The following is a 20908-nucleotide window of genomic DNA, read 5'->3' as shown; positions in this document are numbered from 1 at the left end:
GTTCTTTAAAAGTGCCTTTGAGCAGAGGTTGTCCCAAAGAGATACGCTTTTATTCCCAGATCTGGGAGACATTAAGGATGCAGTCAGGCGGTAGATATGATTTGCTTAGAATGTGGCTGTCCAGAACAATAAGACACTACATTGGGGATGCACATGAACCTAAAGTTTTAATAGATATGTATGGAGAGAAAGTCTAAAGTAATTGTTTTTGCATTAAAAGGAAACAGCATATCTTCATTTCTAGAGATTCTGTACAATACTTGCGGAAATGTTTCATGTATAGATTCCGTTGTTTTTCCATTTTTATACTGCAAAACAAACGTAGCCTTCTTATAGCTATGATTGTGCCATTTCCAGAGGTGCAAGACTTTTATACTGTACTGAAAAATGAGGCCAAAATGAGTAATATGTGACGGGTGCAAAAAACCTTACGAATTATTTAAAAACATGATATAAAAAAAAAAAATGTCTTTACACTAAATGCATTTGTAAACCAGGGACATTATGATGCATATTTTTCAGTATTAAGTTTGACAGCAAAAACACAGAGGGGTTTGCACGTAGAAAAATAAGTTAGAAAGTCAATTATCTCTTTTCTTTCTACTATAAAAATGACCGTACGGAGGAGAGCTTTGTCTGTATTTACTTTATGTTTGACCTGACACAGATCATTTTTTATTTTCTTACCAGAATTCCTTTCCCTGTCACCAGTCATGTAACAATAAGTCATCGTCTCTGGAAAGTTGTGTTTATCTAAAAAACTGGTTCACAGGTTTATGCACAGGCTGTCAAGTAAAAGTAGCCTCTGTTCTGCAAGCAGGTTTTCTGCACCGAAATAGTGGATGTATACAGGTGAAGAAGCAGCAGCTGAACAGTTGAAGACCAAAACCTCTTAATAAACTCTGGGTAGACATCAGTTATCTGGCTTCCTGTTGATGGCTCGTTGGTTAGGCGACCTAACTAAAGCCCTTCTGGGGGACAGGGATGTTTTCGTGAAGGTATTTCATACTCCCTTGCTCAGAGAAGTCAGCCACAGTGTGCCCTGCCCCTCGAAGGACCCACTTGGTGGTCAGAAGCCCCTCCAAACCCACTGGACCTCTGGCATGTATCCGTGCCGTACTGATACCAACCTCAGCTCCTGCAAAATAAGTAAAGCAAAATTAACTCTTCTGCCCGATTGCAAACCAGTGGTAGGTTAGATCCATTGACAAAATGATGTATATTCTCAGAAGGCATTAAGAAATAAAACCATGACTGCTACTGTACATACCTAGGCCAAAGCGGTAGCCATCGGCAAAGCGAGAGCTAGAGTTCCAGAATACACAGGCGCTGTCCACCTGCTGCAGAAACTGTTCGGCTGTCTCTTCGTTTTCTGTAACAATGACATCAGTGTGGGAGCTGCCGTATTTGTGGATGTGGTCCACAGCATCCTGCATGCTGTCTACAACCTCAATGCAGCACTCCAGGTCCCCATACTCTGTCCTCAGAGACTTTACCTCGGATGGGCTGAAAGTTAAATAGGAAGCAAACCGGGGGCCTGCATGGATCTTCACCTGAAAGAAGACAATAGCACAAGGATTTATCAACAGAATAAGGAAATGATCAGTATAAAATAAACAAAAACACCTCATTGTGCCGAACAATGTGCCAAACACTGCGTATGGAACTCATCTTTATCATATACTGCTTTGTGTAAACTTTTTGGTTCATGTTTCTTACGTGTTCTGTTCTCAGCATGTCAATGATCTGGTCAAATATCGGCGTTCGCAGCAAATCCCTGTGAATAAGGAGGGTCTCCATGGCATTGCAAGCCGCAGGGTAGTCACATTTTGAGTCTCTGACTGGAATGAAACTCAAGTTAGTACCTGCATATTGAGCAGTTCTGTGTTACACCAACAAGTTAATAACATGGACAACATTCATAACACTATAACCAAAATTAATGCAGAAATGTAAACACTTTTCCACAACCTTTCCAGACGCACACAAAAACATACCAATATCTATAGCTTTGTCTATGCTGGCTTCATTGTCTACGTAGATGTGACAGATGCCCTCGCTGTGGCCCAGAACAGGAATGCCCTTAGCTGCCCTTTGGATGTCCCGAACGAGTTGGGACGAGCCCCTCGGAATGATCAGGTCGATCAACTTGTCTAGTCTGCACAGATCCTCGACTTCTTCACGTGTGCTCACCTGCACATCCGGGGAAATTGTATATGTATACAGTATATCTCTCACAGAATGTCTTAGAGGTAAAATTGGAATCATGCATTTCAATGACACAATGGTTTTAGTTTTACCAGCTGAATGGCATCTGTCACTCCGTGACTGGAAAGTGCTTCCTGTGTGAGTTGATGTAGAATTCTATTGGTGTTAGAAGCTTCTTTACCTCCCTTCAGCAGCAAAGCATTTCCACTGGCAATAGCCAGAGCCGACACCTGAAACGCAATATAAAATACGTAAAAATTTGACTTTCAATGACAAAGATGTACGACGGTCTGATGGTGATTTTACACACCAGGGGCGTTATTTTTCCTGCAGATTAATGTGCACAATTTGTCCAAAACCTTTGCTTTTGTCATGAGCACCTTCACACAGAACGGGAATATTACATGGCGAAAAGGAGATAGTTTTTTTTGCTGTTGCGCCACAAATAAAAAGGCATCAACCAATCACGTGGTGCAAAACCTACATTATAGAGTACAACAACAAGGAGGCTCCGTTGTCTAAAACCAAGAAGGAAAACTTCATTACTTTTTTTCAACCTTGACAAAGGCAGCGCAGACCAGATCCACTCCTTCCGTTGTTACCTTCTACAATAAATGTCCCAGACATATACACTGCGTGAGCATTTCCCAGAGGGACCTCAAATCCACTCAAGAGCATTTTGGTAAAGGAAAATTCGATACAATACCTGCCATAAATATCACGATATCCAATACTTACGATACCAGAATTCGATACGATACTGGTATATTTATCTATAATAGTAATAAATAAAACATCTGTATGGTTCCCTTTTTACCAGCTTGTTCCTGCCCAGCTTTTTGAACACTTAACAAATGGCATTAATATTAGTATTAGCCTACAGCAAGATATTAATGAAAACTACATGGTGCCATCATAGCATTGATTATACACGGCTATGTAGGCCTTTCATCTGACCAGATGACTACATAGTTCCTTCCATAAGTATGAGCAATTGTAGAGTTCATATTTTATCTTAATTCATGGAATAATTATTTTTCCTTAACTAAATAATAATAATAAAAATAATTATTAGATATTATTAAAGAATTAGCTCAAGATCCACCCTCAGGCTCCACCACCATGTAGCCATTTTGCATCAATTGTGTTTCATTTAGTACACGTGTGTGCATTGCGAACTTTGTTAAACTAGGCTAAGGCTACTCGTATTAGGCTGTATGTGGGTGAGCTTATGGTGTGCATCATGTTTATAATCACATTTGCTTACCTGTCGTTCTTTGAACTCTATGAAAAGTTTGGGGTGTCTGTCTGAAAAGTGCTTTGCCAAGTTTGACGTGTTGCCTCCCTTGGTCGGACACTGTCTGAAATGTTGCCAAAGTATTTCCAGATTTCGCTTCTGGCATCTTTTTTTTCAAAAAACCGAGGACGGTCAGCAAAAGCTCCGGCACTTGACGCCATGTTGTCTCCCTGTGAGTGAACGCTGCCTGTTAGTGTGTGAGCGCTGGGCAGCCCCACCCCCTTACAGTCAACACGCTGGGCAGCATTAAAGCAGTGAGTGCGCTCTGATCGCGCGCTATTTTAATAAAGTATCGATACTAAAAATATGCGAAACCGTATCGTTTTGAACGTACGGGTCGGTACACCGTGCAACCCTAATTGCTGCTGATAAGTTATTGGCAGGCATGTATTTGGCATTTTGGTGATTATTCCTCACGCCCCGTTGAGTAAAGGCCTCAAGTCTACAGCCTGAGCGTTGGGGTTTACCAACCTGTGGGAGACAATCGGGACGCGACTCAAAGATCACCAGCAGGACACCAATGGGGACAGTGATCTGTTCCAGCTCTAAGTTGTTGGCCACCTTGGTCCTCCTCAGAACCCGACCCACGCTATCCCTGGAAGACACAGCAAGCTGACGGAGGCCAATGGCAAGGCTGTTCAGCTTAGCAGATGACAGACTAAGACGGTCGATCAGAGGCTGGGAGAGACGACCTTTGAACAGGTAGAAAACACAATGCAATACTCTAAAGATCCACGTAGAGAAAATATATATGCTTCCAGCAACTAGAGGCTTTGTAAAGCTAAAGTGAGAACTTAGCTGATGTAATCCTCTACTCCTGCTATGCAATGACTGCAGGCAAACTTCTAAACTTACTATGCATTCACAAGCCTCTTACTGACAACATGGCTAATCCACAGCAGAGCTAAGAAATGTTTTGACAACCAGATGACGCAAACCTTCTTCATATGCCAGTGCTACAGATGAATGAAAACCACTGGCAGAACATGAGATTTGCATCAGATCACAGTGATCAGGGGGTCTTCTCTGTACCTGATGTTGTTGCTAACTCCATGTCTCTCTTGTTGGCACTGAGGATCTCATCTTTCTTCTCTGTAAGCAGGTCAGCAAGAGAGCAGATGATCTCCCCTCTCTGGAAAAAACGTCTTGTGGGATTAAATCTTAATATATCAGTGCTAAATATATGCCATTCTAGCATTTTAATACCCGCCCATACTGAGGGAGCAAGAAACTCACCTGTTCAGGGTCCAGGGAGGCAAGAGCCCTGCCTGCATGCCGGGCCATCTCCGTCTGCTGCTCCACAGTTGGACCTGGTGTTAATGATATAAACATCAAATATCAAAACACAACAAGTGAATAAAATACTCTTTCCACATGGTTTTACCCAATACCTGCAGGTTTCACTTCAGAGAAGAAGGTGCCAACTTTCTTCCCCTCCACAATATCTGTGATGACGTGGCCTGTGACTTTCGGATGTGTGCCGTTGGCAATGACAACGGACGTCCCACCCTGTAGAGCCCAAAGGGCTGCTTTCACCTGATTCAGATGAGAACAAGTTTGAGTATAATGCATCAGTCCTGTTTACACTTTGAGATAACATATTGACTGTCATGCTGACCTTGGCTTCCATGCCGCCAATGCCGACTCTGGACTTAGTGCCGTACGTGATTGACTGCTGGTCTCCAGGATAGAAAATATCAATGAGTTTGGCATCATCTGTTCCTGGGGGCCTGTCGTATAAGCCTGTAGAATAGCATTTCATTTTTAATCCTACACAGAACCAAAAGCAGTCAGAAAACATACAGAAAGTTTATATTAAACAGGTAACTCACTGAAGTGAGATGTTCATTCATAAAAGCAATGCAGTGACAGCAGATTATTGCTGAAATAATAAGATGATTAACTAATGAGGATTTAGATTTATGATTTACTGAAGTACACACGAGTTTTAGCATTGCACTAAAGTTGGGGACTCACAAAATGACAAAAATAAAGCAACTGATGTTGAGATATCCTGTCATTATGTCTCTAGGACAGGGTTATGGTTACACAGGGTAGAGTTTTTTTCTGCTTCATATCATTGTAAATACAGTCAAGACAAAATAAACTCTTTATATGGCTCACTTTGGGTGTGGGGTAACCTATGACAAGTATTCTTGATATATTTTTACATGTAAATGAAACATTTTATTAAAGAAAATGTATTAAACATAAATCAGAATCAATCATCAAATCAGTGGCGATTTCTGTACCTTCTACATCAGACAGGGCAATGAGGAGGTCTGCTTTCATTTCAACAGCCAGCCGTGCAGCCAAGCTGTCATTATCTTTGATGCTTATTACCTGAAATACAAACAGAAGTTCCATTCAGCCAAAAGGAAAATCACTGCATCTCACATTGTACTCTAGAATAATAGCTTATCTGTTGCTTCCATGCAACAAAAGCCTCCCGGTCCCATTCATTTGCAAAACCAACGACACATGTTCACCTCTTTCCAAAGGGAGATAACACACGCAGGTCTGTGCACAATAGAATGGCACACAACAAACAAAGCAACCACAGTCTGAACAATTACTCAACATTTAGAAACAGCCTTGAAAATGAAAACAATGAGTCCAAGACGTTAAATGTTAGTGAGGGTGGAAATGTAAGTAGAAAAAAAAAAACATACATCTTTCATTTACGCATGATTTAAGTAATCCACCATCACAATTCTGGACCACACTCAGCATTCCCATCACACAGTACCCACATTTACCCCCTGCAGGTCACTGTTGGGAACAGGGGGCGGAACAACCGCGTCGTTGGTGTTGATGATAGGAACTATGTTCATCCGCAGCAGTTCATGGAGCGTGCTGTTCAGGTTGCGACGCTTCTGCTCATCATGAAAATCGAGGTTGGTGACCAGAATCTGCAGAAGTGGACAGAAATGTAGAGAATTAAGGGAGATTTAAACTCTCAGCATTTTACTCTCGGAGAAAAATCCAGTGCATACTTGTGCCGTGCAGGTGCTGTACTGGGTGAACATCGTTTCATACAAAGCCATCAGACCACTCTGTCCAGCAGCTGCGCATGCCCTTGCCTCCAAAACGGGAACTGACTGAAAAACAAGAAATTTCCCTAAAAGTTAACAAGATTCAACAAATATTATCTAATATTTGACAATTTCCAGTGCTGAAAGATGATTACTCACCATTTCTTTGAGCTGGTTCTGTCCAGAATGTAAGGCTTGTCTGACGCTCTGAGACAGCAGGATCTCATGTCTCAGTCTCTGCTTGCCAAATGCCACAGCACCGCTGGTGACGATCATCATCTCCCTTCCTTGATTCTGCAGCATGGCAACCTTGACACACACACATACACACGCGCACACACACACTTTGTTTTTATGTCTTCCTCGACCCCCACATGACATTATGTTCACGCAGCCACCACCACAGTGTGTCTCTCATGTCTGTACCAACAATATAAATGGGGCGTTACCTGTTCTACTATTGAGGCAAGTCGCCCCAGTGCCAGACCGCACTCATCCCGTGTCACCACGGCACTTCCGAGCTTCACAACAATGCGTTTGGCCTGCTTTAACTCACTGCGGTGGGCAAGAGACTTCCCATGGGGACGTGGGACTGCAGAGAACAAAGCCACCTTTAATTACACATCACCAAAGAGTATCAAGGCATGATATTCATGCTGTCCCCTTTTGGGTATGACAAAGAAGTCGGCTGGTTACTCACATTTAGACGGAACAAACGCTCTGATGGAGACTGGAAAGATGTTTGACCGCTGGATTCTGGATGGCGAGCGAGAACACAAGGCCAGCCTGGCAAGCATGGCACTTACACTTGAGGGCAGCTGTGAAAAACACACAGACACAAACCAATGTCAGGTTACTCTAACAAGAAGTGCAATAATCTCATCCGAGGGAAGCAGCTTTTAGATGCGATAGACTATAAGGTTTAATATCTACACCATACTGTAATGAGGAGCAAACTAAATCTGTTAACTAGTGTAGATTATTTCATCTCATAGGGAAGCTTTGCATCATGGGCCATGATGTTATTATCAGCATTGTGTTTTCAGGCTATTTGAACTTTCTCGTGGCTTAAAGACATGTAACCGCACAGCTCAAATAAACCCAGGAGCTCGGTGCTGTTCGTGTGAAAGAGCTCTAACATACACGACACCATTGGCTGCGAGCACGTTTTTAAAGCTAACACACTGTAGCTGTTGTCTGGCGTCTCTACTGTCAAAAAGAACCTGCTGCTTGCTGACGTTAGCTAGCATTAGCTGTTGTGAGCCATTTCCCCTATTTTTGACCAAGCGGACTAAATTAAATGTTGCACAACAAGGACTCCTTACCTCACAGGGCAACAACCTTGAAAACCGACCGCAACTACACTTGTTAGTGCACTGCAGGAGACAAGTAGTCGGCGGGGTCCAGTGGTGCTTTGCTGCCACATCTACAGCACACGTTGGTTGGGTTTGTTGCCGTAATTGTGCGATGCACGAACGTCGGGTACGTAGGATATCTATCCACGTTCATACATCTATGTTACGTTCACGTAGAGAGAAGGACTCGGTCTTTACGTACGCAGAAATAATGCTTTTGGTGAGCGGCCACTTACGTAGATGGGAAGCACAGGGAAGGAGGGTAAAAAAACAACAATACTGACAGTTCATAGTTGTTCGTAGTTTCAGCTTTTGTTTAACCTAAGAAAGCAAACAAATTCATATACTAATTGAAAATATCTACATCCAATTAAGTGCAGAAAGCATACTATAAAATTAATTATTAATCATTAACTATTACTTTACATGAGATAACGCTACATGTTAATGAAGATATTGACTCACTTATTGCCTTAAACACAACTGCGCTCAAATAAAAATAGACAACTCTTAGAAGATGAAATGTAATGTCACATATTTGTTTATAAAACTAGACCATGTGGAGAAATTAAAAATTGGAGTGTTGATCTGAATAACTATATAGGCTACAGTCACGTGGTTGAAAGCTTCTGAAAAAGAAAAACAAGTAGGCTTCTTATTTTGTTAAATGAACACAAAGTTAAGAATAGATTTTCACACTGAAATGAATTAGTTCCATTTGATTACATTTAAATGGTGTTGAATTTGGGAAAAAATAATTGGTCATTTAATTCACTTGATTAAGTGTGTTGGAAATGTGCCATTCAATTGTGTGTGGTCTCCTGAGAGTCAATGGCTTGAATAAGCTTGTGTAAGATATCATCTCATCTTTAGTAACCTGACTCCTGAGGCACATGAGTGGTGTGTGCATGCTGACAGAAGCCTGTGAAACATTCATGAGCAGGAAGACCAGGAGCACAGTGCACACTGAGCTGCCATAACAGGTGCGAGCAGAGCCATGGGGACTGTCGAGGAAACTCTGAAGTGTCCCGTTTGCCAGGATTTCTTCACGGATCCTGTGTCGCTGTCATGCGGACATGACTTCTGTCTCACCTGTATCCAGGCTGTCTGGGAAACAGAGGGGTCTGATGAGGTTCCTTTCTTCTGTCCCGAGTGTCAGATATTCCTACCCTCTGATGTCACACTGGAGATAAACACCAACCTGCAAACCAAAGTAAAGGACTTCTCTGCAAACAGGCTGTCAACAACAGAGCCATGGACAACGACACCAACCTGGCCAACCAAATCATCTTCAACTATCCACTGTGACCACTGCATAGAGACACCTTCGGTGGCCATAAGGACCTGTCTGACCTGTGACGCCTCACTGTGCCAGGCTCACGCCCTGCTGCACCAGCAGAGGTCTGCTCTAAGGGAGCACACAGTTGTGGAGGTGACGGGGGATCCGTTGTCTCTGAAGTGTCAGGAACATCGTGATGAGCTCAAGCTCTTCTGTATGGAGGAGATGGTCCCTGTGTGCTGTCTGTGTGTCCTGGTTGGCATGCACAAGAACCACAAAGTGTTCCAACTCCACGAGGCCTGCGTAGACTTCAAGGTGAATATTAGTGTTTTATCGTTGACTAGTGTGTTTTATTTTCTTGTAAAAAAATGTTTGTGATTATTTCTTTATTTCTCTGTCAGGATGTTCATGTTGTATGGGCCTGTCATATTTCTGTATTTAGAGCATGTTACAGGCCACCATGAACCAGCTGCTGAAGAGGAGAAGTGAAGCAGAACACGCCATCAGGGACTTGGAGTCATTGTATACACAAACAGTGGTACAGACAACATAAAAAAGACCTCATTTTAACCATTCTATTGTTTTATTTGCACAATCCCCTCTTGTATTTATTTATTTTTTCTATAGACATCTGCTGCAGATTTCAAAGAAAGAATCTCGGACAAGTACAGCAGGATTCGCGTTGTGCTGGATGGTGATGAGCGTCTGATGATGCAGATTATAGACGCAGAGGAGATGTACATGACAGAGTGGCTGGAGGCCCAGAGGGGCCACATGGAGGCTCAGATCAAAGAGATAGACAGCCTCAGAGCATCCAGAAAATCACTCCTCCAAGAAGAAATTGAGCTGCGATTCCTGCAGGTAGGTTACCTATTGTTATGGTGTGTTATTGTGAGCATGCGAAAGGACAAATGCAGCTAAAATGTTTTCTGTGATTGCTATACGTACAGTAATACATTACCTGTTTATTTTCAACAGCAAATCAAAGCACAGAATCTTTGGTGAGAGCAACGACACTCTACTTTTTCTATCCTAACTGCTATTTGTTTTGTATAATTTTTGCCTTTTAATACTTTGCAGTTTTTATTGTAGGAACCCTTTGGATTTAACACCAATCCAAGAGGTAGACAAAGACCTGTGTGACCTTGAGAAGCTGACAACGGTGGAGAGGCTTGTGGATGACCTCTCAGTGGCTCTGTCCCAACACTTCCCACGAATGTGGTCACGTAAGTATCCTACAATTTGCTATTTAATTGCTGTCTCTGTAGTTGTGTTCTGAATGTAGATTTGTATTTGCAGATCTAAGTTCTCCTGCTCTGGACTCCAAGTCAGCCCACCCAAAACTGGAAATATCCCAGGACAGGAAACAGGTGTACTGGAGAACGCAGCCCGTCAGTGAAGCTCTGAGCCCTCAGCCATATGACTCCCAGTACAGTGTCCTGGCTCAGGAGAGTTTTACTACTGGCAGGCACTACTGGGAGGTCATTGTTCAAGAGAAACCTTACTGGCTAGTGGGTGTTACCACCGGGCCAGTCGATAAAAGAGATGCACTAAGTCAGAGCTCCTCCAGCCTGGGTGTGCACAATACATCCTGGTGCATCTACCATGGATATGGACAGTACCTGGCATGCCATGACACCCAGGAGAAGCAGCTGTCAGTGGGGAAGAGAGTCAGAAAGCTGGGCATACTGGCAAATCTCCAGAAGGGGGAGCTGTCATTCTACAATGCTGACACAATGACCCTGCTCCACTCTTTCTGTGTGCAGTGCACAGAGCCTATCTACCCCATGTTAAACCCATGCATCGATGCGAGTGGACTAAACACACAGCCGCTCACCATGTTTTGGATTAAGGACCACTGGGATTGGCATATAAACACAGAAGGGGCCAAAGAGTGAACTTGGAGGGAGACCTTGTGTTGTGAACAAAGACTGAAGACTCACTGATGAAGCATGTTTCTATAGTTATTCTATTTTAGTTCAAATTAAATAACATTGAATGTCAAACATGCTATAGTGCCCTGACTGGATATGTCCCAGGTGAAAGTGAAACTACACTCTCAAGATAAAACAATTTCACCGTAAAACAGTACAATACTGGCAACAGAGACATGAGAAATGTTTCACCCTTTGCTGGAAAGACATGTCCGTAAAAAAAAAAGTAAATGAAACAAATAGACAGTTTGCTTCTGAAAATTCAAAAATCAGCAAACAGCTGTGACACAATCAGGACATGTACCAATTCTGATAACATTTACATTTTTCCAAACTTTCATGCATCATTTCAGCTACATTAGGGCTCTGCATCATGACAGTGTTACCTGCTCTAACTACTCCATCTAACCTCCATCACTTCCAAACAACTGTAAATCACGTATTGTGCTACTGAACCATGAGTTGTGTGTATTGTCCTCACTGTTCTCATTTTAGGCTGATATAAGATTCACTCAATGAAAAAATATATTTTTTTAATGTTTGTGATCGAGATTTTTATACCTGGAAGAATTATTACGGACATATGTTCGGTATTTGAACAAAAGCACAAAGTGAAAGGTGTTTGTTTGTGAATATTCACCTCTCCATCATGTTTTAAATACAACTTTTGCTGGATCTGTGCTGCTGCCTGACTGCTGTGATTGGTGCTCATTGCTCCTGTCCTCCAGGTTGGGGCGCTGTTGGGTCCGTGTACGTTGTGTTCGTTTGTTTTATGGTTCATTCGAAAATGAGGAAATACGGAAATACCGTGGTTTCTTCGTTTTCTGTTTGAAACCAAAAACGGGAAAACGGAAAACCACTTCTGTTTGCCGTTTTTGTCGTCTGAAATCAAAAACGGGAAAACGGAAGTGCTTAAAACGAATGTCAAAATAAAAGCCAGTGATAGATGTTCTAAATCACAGTCTTCTATGAATCAAACGCATAGCAGGGTAACGTTAGAAGAACATTAATTAATAAACAGGAGTAACAGACTGTGTCTGATCTCCCGACTCCGTTTGTTAACATGTTATAAGTGCACTTCACACACGAACCCAGAACGCTCGGTTACAGTAGTGACGACAGGCAGTTTAATATTCATTCCCATATATGTACACAGCAAGAATCAACTTTTTAATTAATCGTTGCATTCTTTAATGCAACTCAGTTCCTAATATTGTTTAATCAAAGTAACGTGTGTGTAGAGTTTTTATATATTTATATATTTCCACATCATCGTGCTGTTTCTTGAGTGAACACAGAGACGCAGAGTAAAGCGTTTACAGTAGATGGCAGTATACGTGTATGTAAACCATACATTTAGTTAAATTGACCTGTGTCTTTGTAGGTTATTGATACAGATGTATTTAATGCCGTTTATTTCCTCTGATATGTAATGTTCATGGTTTATTTGCAGCTCAGTTGTATACATCATGTATTTACTTGTTATATCTGTTTCATTTTAGAACCAACCATTCCTACATGGAAGTGTGAGCATGTGTTGATCACTAGGCAATAAATATTGACAATTGAAAAAAAAGAGACAGTTGGTTTATTCTTATTAACCCTTTCATACACAAGCTATGCAAACCCCTTCTAAGGCACAACATGGGTCAAAAATGACCCGCATTGACCTACAATGTTATTTCACCCACGGCTGAGTGTTTCTTTGTTATATTGTTTTTGCAATGATTTGAACCAAAGAATTACACATTTAATATTTTAAATGTTTATTTGTCCATTTGGCACACTCACACTCACACAACCATACACAATACAACATTGGCCCTCCTGTCTGATGTCCTCATGTGGCTGGGTGGTAGCAGCGTTTATTTTTTAACCCACATCTTCTCATTGCCTCTATAATATGGTGTTTGGAGGTGGGGCGTGCCCTCCATGCGCCTCTTCATATGTGGCATGACAAGCTCCTTGATGAATAGCCGCAGTGCATTGGTCACACCAGTTGGTGTAGGCATTGAGGGTGGCCACATTCCAGCACATTGTGCCAGAGCAACATGGGCCATCTCCGTGTTCTCTGCTTGCATGTGTAGGTGTGAACCATCTGATCCGTTGTGTCCACTCCTGATTTTGTTTGGTTATAGTACTGGATCACTTCTGGTTTCTTCTTCATACTGTTTTCATCCACTGCTCTGTCATGCATGGTGCTCAGGAGGACAACACTTTGCCTTTTTCGGCACATAGTTCACCATGGTCATGTTGCCACTGAATCCAAATTTGGAGCTATGCTTCTCCCTCGATTTGGATGGCTTCATGACAGGCGTATGTCCGGCTTGTTCCCTACAATTTTCAGGTTCTTCTCAATGAGCTTGTCCATTGGACTTTGCAGTGGATCCAGTAACAGCTCCTGCAGGGCCACATCCCAGCTCGTGTCCCTCCTGCAAGGAGGGTCAAACCAATAAAGGCCATGACTTCTACTTTGTCAACCCATCTCCACTTTCTCTTTTGCTGCATCTTCCTCATCTTGTTATTTATGTAGCATGACCATTTCAGCTGTAAATCTGGAATGACTGCGACCAGCCATACTAAAACACAGTGGATAAAGAAAATCTAAATAATATTTTCACCTATCAGTTGATCAAGTATACAGTATAAAGTTCTATTTCAAGTTGTATTTTGTTGACCTAGCTGACATTAGCTAACATTAGCTATCTACAATAGAATGTCATGTTGAGCTATTGTTAGCTAGAATTGACCTAAAGACTCATAAAGCCTCAACAGAAGTCCATTTGACTTTGTTAACTTTAATCACAGGAGACGTGTCCTACTGCCTGAATAGAATCACAAGCACCTGCTATCTGATCATTTAAACCCCTATGAAGGCCAAAATAGTGTACTCAGGCTAAATGTGACATTTGGTGATGATAGGTCAAATGAATCAAATTTACACCAAAGGAGGAAACTAACATTGTATTTCAAGATGATGATGTCTCTCTGTCACTATAACCCGTTGAAACATTCTCCCACAAAAATGACATTCCAATGTCACTAAACTGCAATTTCTACTACATTTTAGGGACATGTTTTGTCCTCTCAGATTACGGTCACAGTTTTCAACAGTTTTAAACAGCCCCCTTCCAAAAGCAGGCTTCTGCATACCAGTGTTATGGGATGGGAACTTCATGTTTATGAGACAGTGCCATGCTGGTTTATCCAACATGATATTTTCTTGTAACGTTACCCTGCTATGTGTATGCATCATAGAAGACTTATTGCCTCGTGATCAACACATGCTCACTCTTCCATGTAGGAATGTTTGGTTCTAAAATGAAACAGATATAACAAGTAAATACATAATGTATACAACTATGCTGCACAGGTTGACACAGGTCAATTTAACTAAATGTATGGTTTACATACACGTATATATTTCTTTTATTCCAGACTCATGAGTCCATAAAGCAACAAACACAAATACAACAACAATATATAAAATACAATACAATACATAGGTACAATTACTGCAGTTAAAAAGTCACTTGTGGTTTAAAAACATACAAACACTTGTTCCAATGTTTCCAGAAACGGGAAAAATTCCTTGTATCACTGTTGGCTCAGTTAAGACTTTTATAATCACATTTTCTGAGTCATTTAATCGACATTTAAATTTGTATATAACATTCCTCAACACAGCATGGAAAGTGGGAACATTACGAGTCACAAACATATGACTTGCACTTGTCCATCTATGTGTAATGTATGTTATCATACATTACACATAGATCACTATTGTGGTTTTGGTTCTTACAGTTAATGTTGCCACACAGAATTGCATCAAATGGTATGTCAATATTTCAAGGCTCTTATCAGTTTGTGAATTGTAACGCAATAAATCATCTTCTGTGAGCTTTGACCAGTCTACTTTAAAGTGTTGTTCATGGTTATCATCATCATTACTGGTCAACTCAGGTAGACTCTCAACATGTAATCTCATAGAGACAGGTATGTGATCTGTTGTAGCCAGCTCATACAAGATTGCAACATCCTGGAGACAGTCATGAGCATCAGCTGTACATATACAGTGATCCAGCCAAGATGTTGTATGCCATGCTTCACTGGTATATGTGTAGCTATTTACTGGCAACAGCACTTTGCTGGAAAGAACCAACTTGCTATCTTGACAAAATCGCATTAGGTGTTGACCAAACAGGGAGTTATTATCTGAAATATCAGCGTTCATATCCCCCACAATAAATATATTTGTATACGCACTGTCTTTGACAAAATAATTTATAAAAGCGAGCCTATGAAGGTATTCATCCACGTTTTGTTTACTTTCATAAGGGGTGTAAACATTAAAAAAATTACAAATATAGTATATAGTATACTGCCATCTACTGGTAGGAAGGTAAACGCTTTACTCTGCGTCTCTGTGTTGACTCAAGAAACAGCACAATGATGTGGAAATATATAAATATATAAAAACTCTACACACACGTTACTTTGATTAAACAATATTAGGAACTGAGTTGCATTAAAGAATGCAACGATTAATTGAAAAGTTGATTCTTGCTGTGTACATATATGGGAATGAATATTAAACTGCCTGTCGTCACTACTGTAACCGAGCGTTCTGGGTTCGTGTGTGAGGTGCACTTATAACATGTTAACAAACGGAGTCGGGAGATCAGACACAGTCTGTTACTCCTGTTTATTAATTAATGTTCTTCTAACGTTACCCTGCTATGCGTTTGATTCATAGAAGACTGTGATTTAGAACACAAAAAAACAAACGAACACAACGTACACGGACCCCCCAGGAGCACCATATCGATAGCGAATTTAGTGCGGACACCCGATCGGCATAGTCCGCTGCAGCTCAGAGCTCCAGAGCTCGCGGTAACTTGGATTACAGGCGCGCGCCACCGCACCCGGTGAGTAACAAGTTCATTCTGAGAAGATTTGGGCTTTTACAAACGTGACGTTATCAGGTTTATCAAGCTGCATGTTGTGATGAAAACAAAACCTGCAGCTGCCATGTGGAAGACTGATCAGCATTTGTACAGTTTACCTTAATAATTATTTATTTCAATAATGATCAATAGTTGAGAAAATGTAACCCTGTTTGATTTTGTGTGCTTGTTTATTAAAAAGCATATTCATGAACACAATTGTAAATGAAAATTCCAACACTAGGACTCTCATTACCCTGATCCTGACCCGGGTGAGGACACACAGGGAAGACATGAGGCACAGAACAGTAAACAGTCATTTGAAGCATTTATCAGCATGGTGTAAATATACCGTCAATACCTTCACTTTTCATGCTGTGTCATCACTGATGCACTCAACTTAATTCATCCAAAGAATGATGAAATATCTTTGTTAAAATATTTGACTTACATTCATCTCCCACCCCACTAATGCAAATGCAGTTGAGGCCACTGAGACGTACTGTACTTGATTGATACCAGTCATATGACACTTTTTCCGTCAAAGCAGGGCAGTCACATTTAAATTGTATGGAATTTCCACACAATCATTTTAAGTCAGTTTAACACAATAAACTTCAATAACAATGCACATTTTTCTCAATTATTTAGGTAGGCAGTATTGAGTAGCATTTGGTTTTTAAATTATGTTGTTGACCTGAAAGGCAAAATACCAGGTACAAGTGCACAAAACCCAAAAGCTGAATCATGACGAGTAAGACACCGGCATGATGCTGCTAAGTTGCTTATGGAGATGCTGCTTGAGTCTTTGATTTGATCCAGTCCAGGAAGTGAGTGACCCGTGTGTAGACCCCAGGCTTGTTCTTCCTTCCACATTGGTCCCCCCAACTCACCAGACCATAAATAACTTTGACATTGTTCTGGTTACAAGTCAGTGGGCCTCCAGAGTCACCCTGAAACAAGAGCACACAGCTCACCACACAATTTAAGACGTGCAGGTATTTTGAATGATAGCATGCACATTTCCTTTACTAACCTGGCAGGAATCCACCCCTCCCTGCAGGTGGCCAGCACAGAACATAGAACTAGTCAACACTCTGCCATAAACTTCAGGTTCAGTGCACTTTTCCTGGCTGATCAACATGACATTGGCCTCCAGCAGGTGGTTGGAACCAAATTGAGCTGCAGAGAGAAGGTGAAAAAAATTGGTTTTAACAAACATGCAAAAGATTTTGTATTACAGAAAGTTATCTTTAATTTCACTGGTTGTATGCGAATAAAAACGGTAGGTTTTTAGGGTCCTTTAAAAAACATTCAACATTTAACTGCCTCTGAAACAAACCAAAAGTGAACAATTACTTATTTTGTGTCTGAATATGCAAATGTGGCCTTACAGTCCTCAGTGGCACCCCATCCAGAAATTGTACATTCCATGCCATCAGGCAGTTGGGCATTGGGCAGACAGGCTGTCTTCACAAACTGGGTCTCATTGGCACAAACTCCATCAGTGCCTTTCAGCCTCAACAAGGCTTTGGGAATGCAGTTTGGATAAAAAAATGAAAAATTAAATAATAAAGTACTTAACCATGTGTATTGTTACATCACAATCTCATTACTTTTTAAAATCAAATTTTAAAATGTACTTCATGGACTATGAATACAGCTCATCACATCTTCTTATCAATACAAATGGTGCTATTTGACTCTCACATCCCATCCTTAGTTAACGAAAAATGTTAAAAGGATTCTAATATTGTAATCATTGCTTATTTCATAACAAATGAGAGAGACATGGTTCACCTATGTCATTGTAAACAGCTGCAGGACTCTCTCTGTAGTTCTCATGTAGAATAGCCTCCTCAACTTTTAAGGTTTGCTCTGTGGAGTCCTCCATATTCAGTGACAGACCTCCCACAACCACCTGCATGTCCTTCATTTGTACACTGTGTAAACAACACATGATTCCATAAACATTAACACAATGTGAAAGCTATTCTATAATCAGCCAGTGTTTTATCTTCTTTTTTTTTTAGATTGCTAGGATTGCTTACATGCAGTGTCCAGCTGTCAACACCCAGCAGCTCTCGATAAGAACTCCTCCACACGTATGTCTGAATGGGTTGTTGGAGTTCTTTGATCTCATTTGCAGGGACACCTGCCAGGGTGCAGCCCCGGGAGGGACCTTCAGACCCCCAAAAATTCGGGTAACAATCTTTTTTGGCTGAGGCTGCCCACAAGTGGCGAACTGTTGCCCTGGAGCGGTGGCATTGGGAGTACCTACAGCAGGTGTAAGAGTAGGTTGAGGAGCCTGGATGGGCTTCACAGTCGTAGAGGGTTTGGAAGCTGTCGGTTTGGAGGTGGCTGTGGGTTGAGGTGTGGTAGGTCGGGGTGTGGGAGCAGTGGGATTACCACCTGTAGAGACAATTTCAGTTGGCACCACACCTGAAAATACATGCACAAGAAGATAACAGAAGATAACCATTATTTTTGTTGACTCTTCTTCATAAAGTTGCCTGATTCTGTGCAGCTGACCTGTTGGTGTAAGACACTCTGTGACATCACAGTAGTCCCATGACAACCTGCGGCCTTGTCTGAAGAAGCACCAGGGCATCTCGTCTCCGTCCGGGTTTCTGTGTCATAGAAAACATGTGAGGGTGCATCCTCTTGTAGGTTTCCGTTGCTATTTGAATGCACTTATGTATTTCCTCCTGACCTGCAGAAGTTGTGAGGGCCAAGTCCATCTTTGTCCTCAAAGGAATTGAAGGGATCAGCTCCGTTCTCCAGAATGAAGTGAGAGTTCCAGTAGAGGCATTCATGGCGGTCATCTGTTTCACTCACATTGCCGCGGTACGACTCTCCGTCATCCACATAGCAGTCATTCGGGCCTAAGAAATGTAACTTACTTAGTCAGTATATGAGTTGTGATTATGCATATGTTGGACTGGGAAAAGTAAAATAATAATGTAGGGAGTAGAATTTACCAACATGGCAGAAACGTCCTCTGTACCCCGTAGGGCACAGGCAGTCAAAGTCAGTGCCATCCTTGATGCATTTTCCACCATTCTTACATGGATTGGGCTCGCACAGTGAGACTTTGGAGAAAAACGGTTAACAGTGAACACTTGCTTTTGGGATCTGAAGAAACTTGTGTAAAAGAGGTATTCAATGTTATTTAGACAAAGAAATACAGCTTACAGTGTCTGCAGCGTGGAGGCTGAAAGGGCTCCTTGCATTTGCACTCGTAGAACGGAGGAGTGGAAGTCAGCACACATTCACCACGCCCGCATCGACCTCTTTTACAATGTTTGGGACCTGAGATGACAACACGATAGCTTTCATTCATTTTCGCTCATTGTATATTGTGCATATATGACCAGTCTGACAACAAAAACAAGATGGTAAAGAAAAAAGATATTTCTTAAAACCTTTCTGGCATTTCTTTCCCTTGAAAGGTTTGGGACAATCGCATTCAAACTTCCTGTTGCCTTTCTGCTCACACACTCCATTGTTGAGGCAAGGGTTTGGGTCGCATTGACCTAAGACACGAGAGAAGTAAAGAGGGGAACATAAGCTTTAGATTAGAGCTTTCCAATGGAATACAAACGTTTTTGAGAAAACAGGTGACACTACACAGATATGTGTAAATAGTTTGACAGAGTTTTAACTAACTCTCACCTTCTAGCTCTTGAAGTTCAAAAACCCAATCTGAATTACCATGGTCATCGTCATCATCATCATCACCAGCTCCCTCCAGGATATTAAAGAACAAGTCTGAAATCATAATTTTCCTTAATAATACTGTATGTATAACATTGTTTTCTTCTTTTTTCTCTTTTCATATACAACTAAATGTCAAATATTGATCTACATATGAAATATTATAAAATTAGAAAAAAAGAAGCACTTACCTCTCAATATGTCATCAACCCTTCCTTTCTTTTTGTGGTGTTTATGCTCAGGTCCATGACCGTCATGATCATGATGATGGTATTTGTGCTTTTTTCGTTTCAGCTGAATAATAATTTGATGGTACCACATAAGATTCATAATAATAAAAGATAATGTACAGTTGCACATGTAGTACATTCAGGTTTTTAAACAGAAACAAGGACTACAAGCTCTACTGAATTTCTATCTCAGCCAAATGCCTTTAAAAAACATTTCAACATTGTAAATAAGGGCCAATACATTTGCTTATTGCCGCACAATAATAAAGATTGTGAATACATACTTCAGCAGGTACGAGGAGCACCGCAAAGAAGAGGCACAAGAAGAGGAGCTTTAGGTTCATGATGGCAGTGGATCACAGGACATCCAGGAGAGTGCACAGTCTTGCAGACCACTCACACTTTAAGTACACTAACCTTTGATTCAGCAGGCCTGTACCGTCCCTGCTGTTGACTAACCTTTATTGATTTTAACTGCTCTTGGATTGTTTTTCTTAGTTAATATTTCATGTTCGGGAATACTTTAAGTGCACAAATAAATTCAGCAAAATCAAGATTACTCTCTCTGGCACTCTTGAAACAGTTTTCTTATTGAAATTCATTAGAATTATTTTTGATGTAATTGGAAAAGCGTTGTACTCAGATGTAACGCAAAGGCTCAGAGAGCATATTTGCATAGCCAATTGTTTGTTTGAATATGGACTTTGGATCCAAATATACTCATTTACACTACATACTTTGCATTTCGTGATAAAGTACTGTGTGCTTTTTAGATCTCTTTATACATTTACTAAATCAGACAGATGAAATACTAGTATGTTCAATCAAATATATAATAGCAGTACTTGTATATCAGTAACTTTTTATACTTTCAAGTAAAACTGAAACTATTTTTTAAACAAGACGT

The 20908-nt window shown here is 41.1% G+C and overlaps 3 protein-coding genes across 4 annotated transcripts; 1 reads left to right on the top strand and 2 right to left on the bottom strand.

Moving 5' to 3' along the window:
* Positions 1-661: 661 nt before the first annotated feature.
* On the bottom strand, positions 662-8000 carry LOC117744181 (delta-1-pyrroline-5-carboxylate synthase-like). 2 transcript variants are annotated; one of them, XM_034552331.1, is made up of 17 exons: positions 7866-8000; positions 7241-7358; positions 6990-7132; positions 6700-6849; positions 6502-6606; positions 6259-6417; positions 5758-5848; positions 5124-5248; positions 4897-5041; positions 4742-4815; positions 4538-4637; positions 3977-4197; positions 2301-2438; positions 1998-2193; positions 1720-1841; positions 1271-1553; positions 662-1138 (listed from the first exon to the last, which is right to left on the bottom strand). In XM_034552331.1, the coding sequence occupies exons 2-17, from the start codon at positions 7335-7337 to the stop codon at positions 957-959; spliced, it is 2331 nt and encodes a 776-aa protein (XP_034408222.1). In that variant the 5' UTR covers positions 7338-7358; positions 7866-8000; the 3' UTR covers positions 662-956. The 2 variants fall into 2 exon arrangements, with proteins under 2 accessions (XP_034408222.1, XP_034408224.1); XM_034552333.1 differs by having other exon boundaries at positions 6265-6417; positions 7866-7991.
* An 892-nt stretch (positions 8001-8892) lies between these two features.
* Positions 8893-11072, top strand: LOC117744318 (nuclear factor 7, brain-like). The gene is made up of 6 exons (XM_034552515.1): positions 8893-9108; positions 9271-9489; positions 9802-10035; positions 10153-10175; positions 10267-10400; positions 10474-11072. Exons 1-6 carry the CDS (start codon positions 8893-8895, stop codon positions 11070-11072), a joined length of 1425 nt encoding a protein of 474 aa, XP_034408406.1.
* A 5767-nt stretch (positions 11073-16839) lies between these two features.
* Positions 16840-20345, bottom strand: LOC117744082 (hyaluronan-binding protein 2-like). Its single transcript, XM_034552187.1, has 13 exons — positions 20286-20345; positions 19963-20065; positions 19730-19825; positions 19480-19590; positions 19250-19366; positions 19036-19146; positions 18768-18939; positions 18587-18684; positions 18106-18496; positions 17855-17997; positions 17449-17583; positions 17091-17236; positions 16840-17007 (listed from the first exon to the last, which is right to left on the bottom strand). The coding sequence occupies exons 1-13, from the start codon at positions 20343-20345 to the stop codon at positions 16840-16842; spliced, it is 1851 nt and encodes a 616-aa protein (XP_034408078.1).
* Between the last annotated feature and the right edge of the window lie 563 nt (positions 20346-20908).

This window comes from Cyclopterus lumpus, chromosome 15 (assembly GCF_009769545.1).
Source record: "Cyclopterus lumpus isolate fCycLum1 chromosome 15, fCycLum1.pri, whole genome shotgun sequence".
NCBI classification, from domain to species: Eukaryota; Metazoa; Chordata; class Actinopteri; order Perciformes; family Cyclopteridae; genus Cyclopterus; species Cyclopterus lumpus.
The sequence above is the reverse complement of the archived record's forward strand: the minus strand, read 5'-3'. Positions and strand labels throughout refer to the sequence as shown.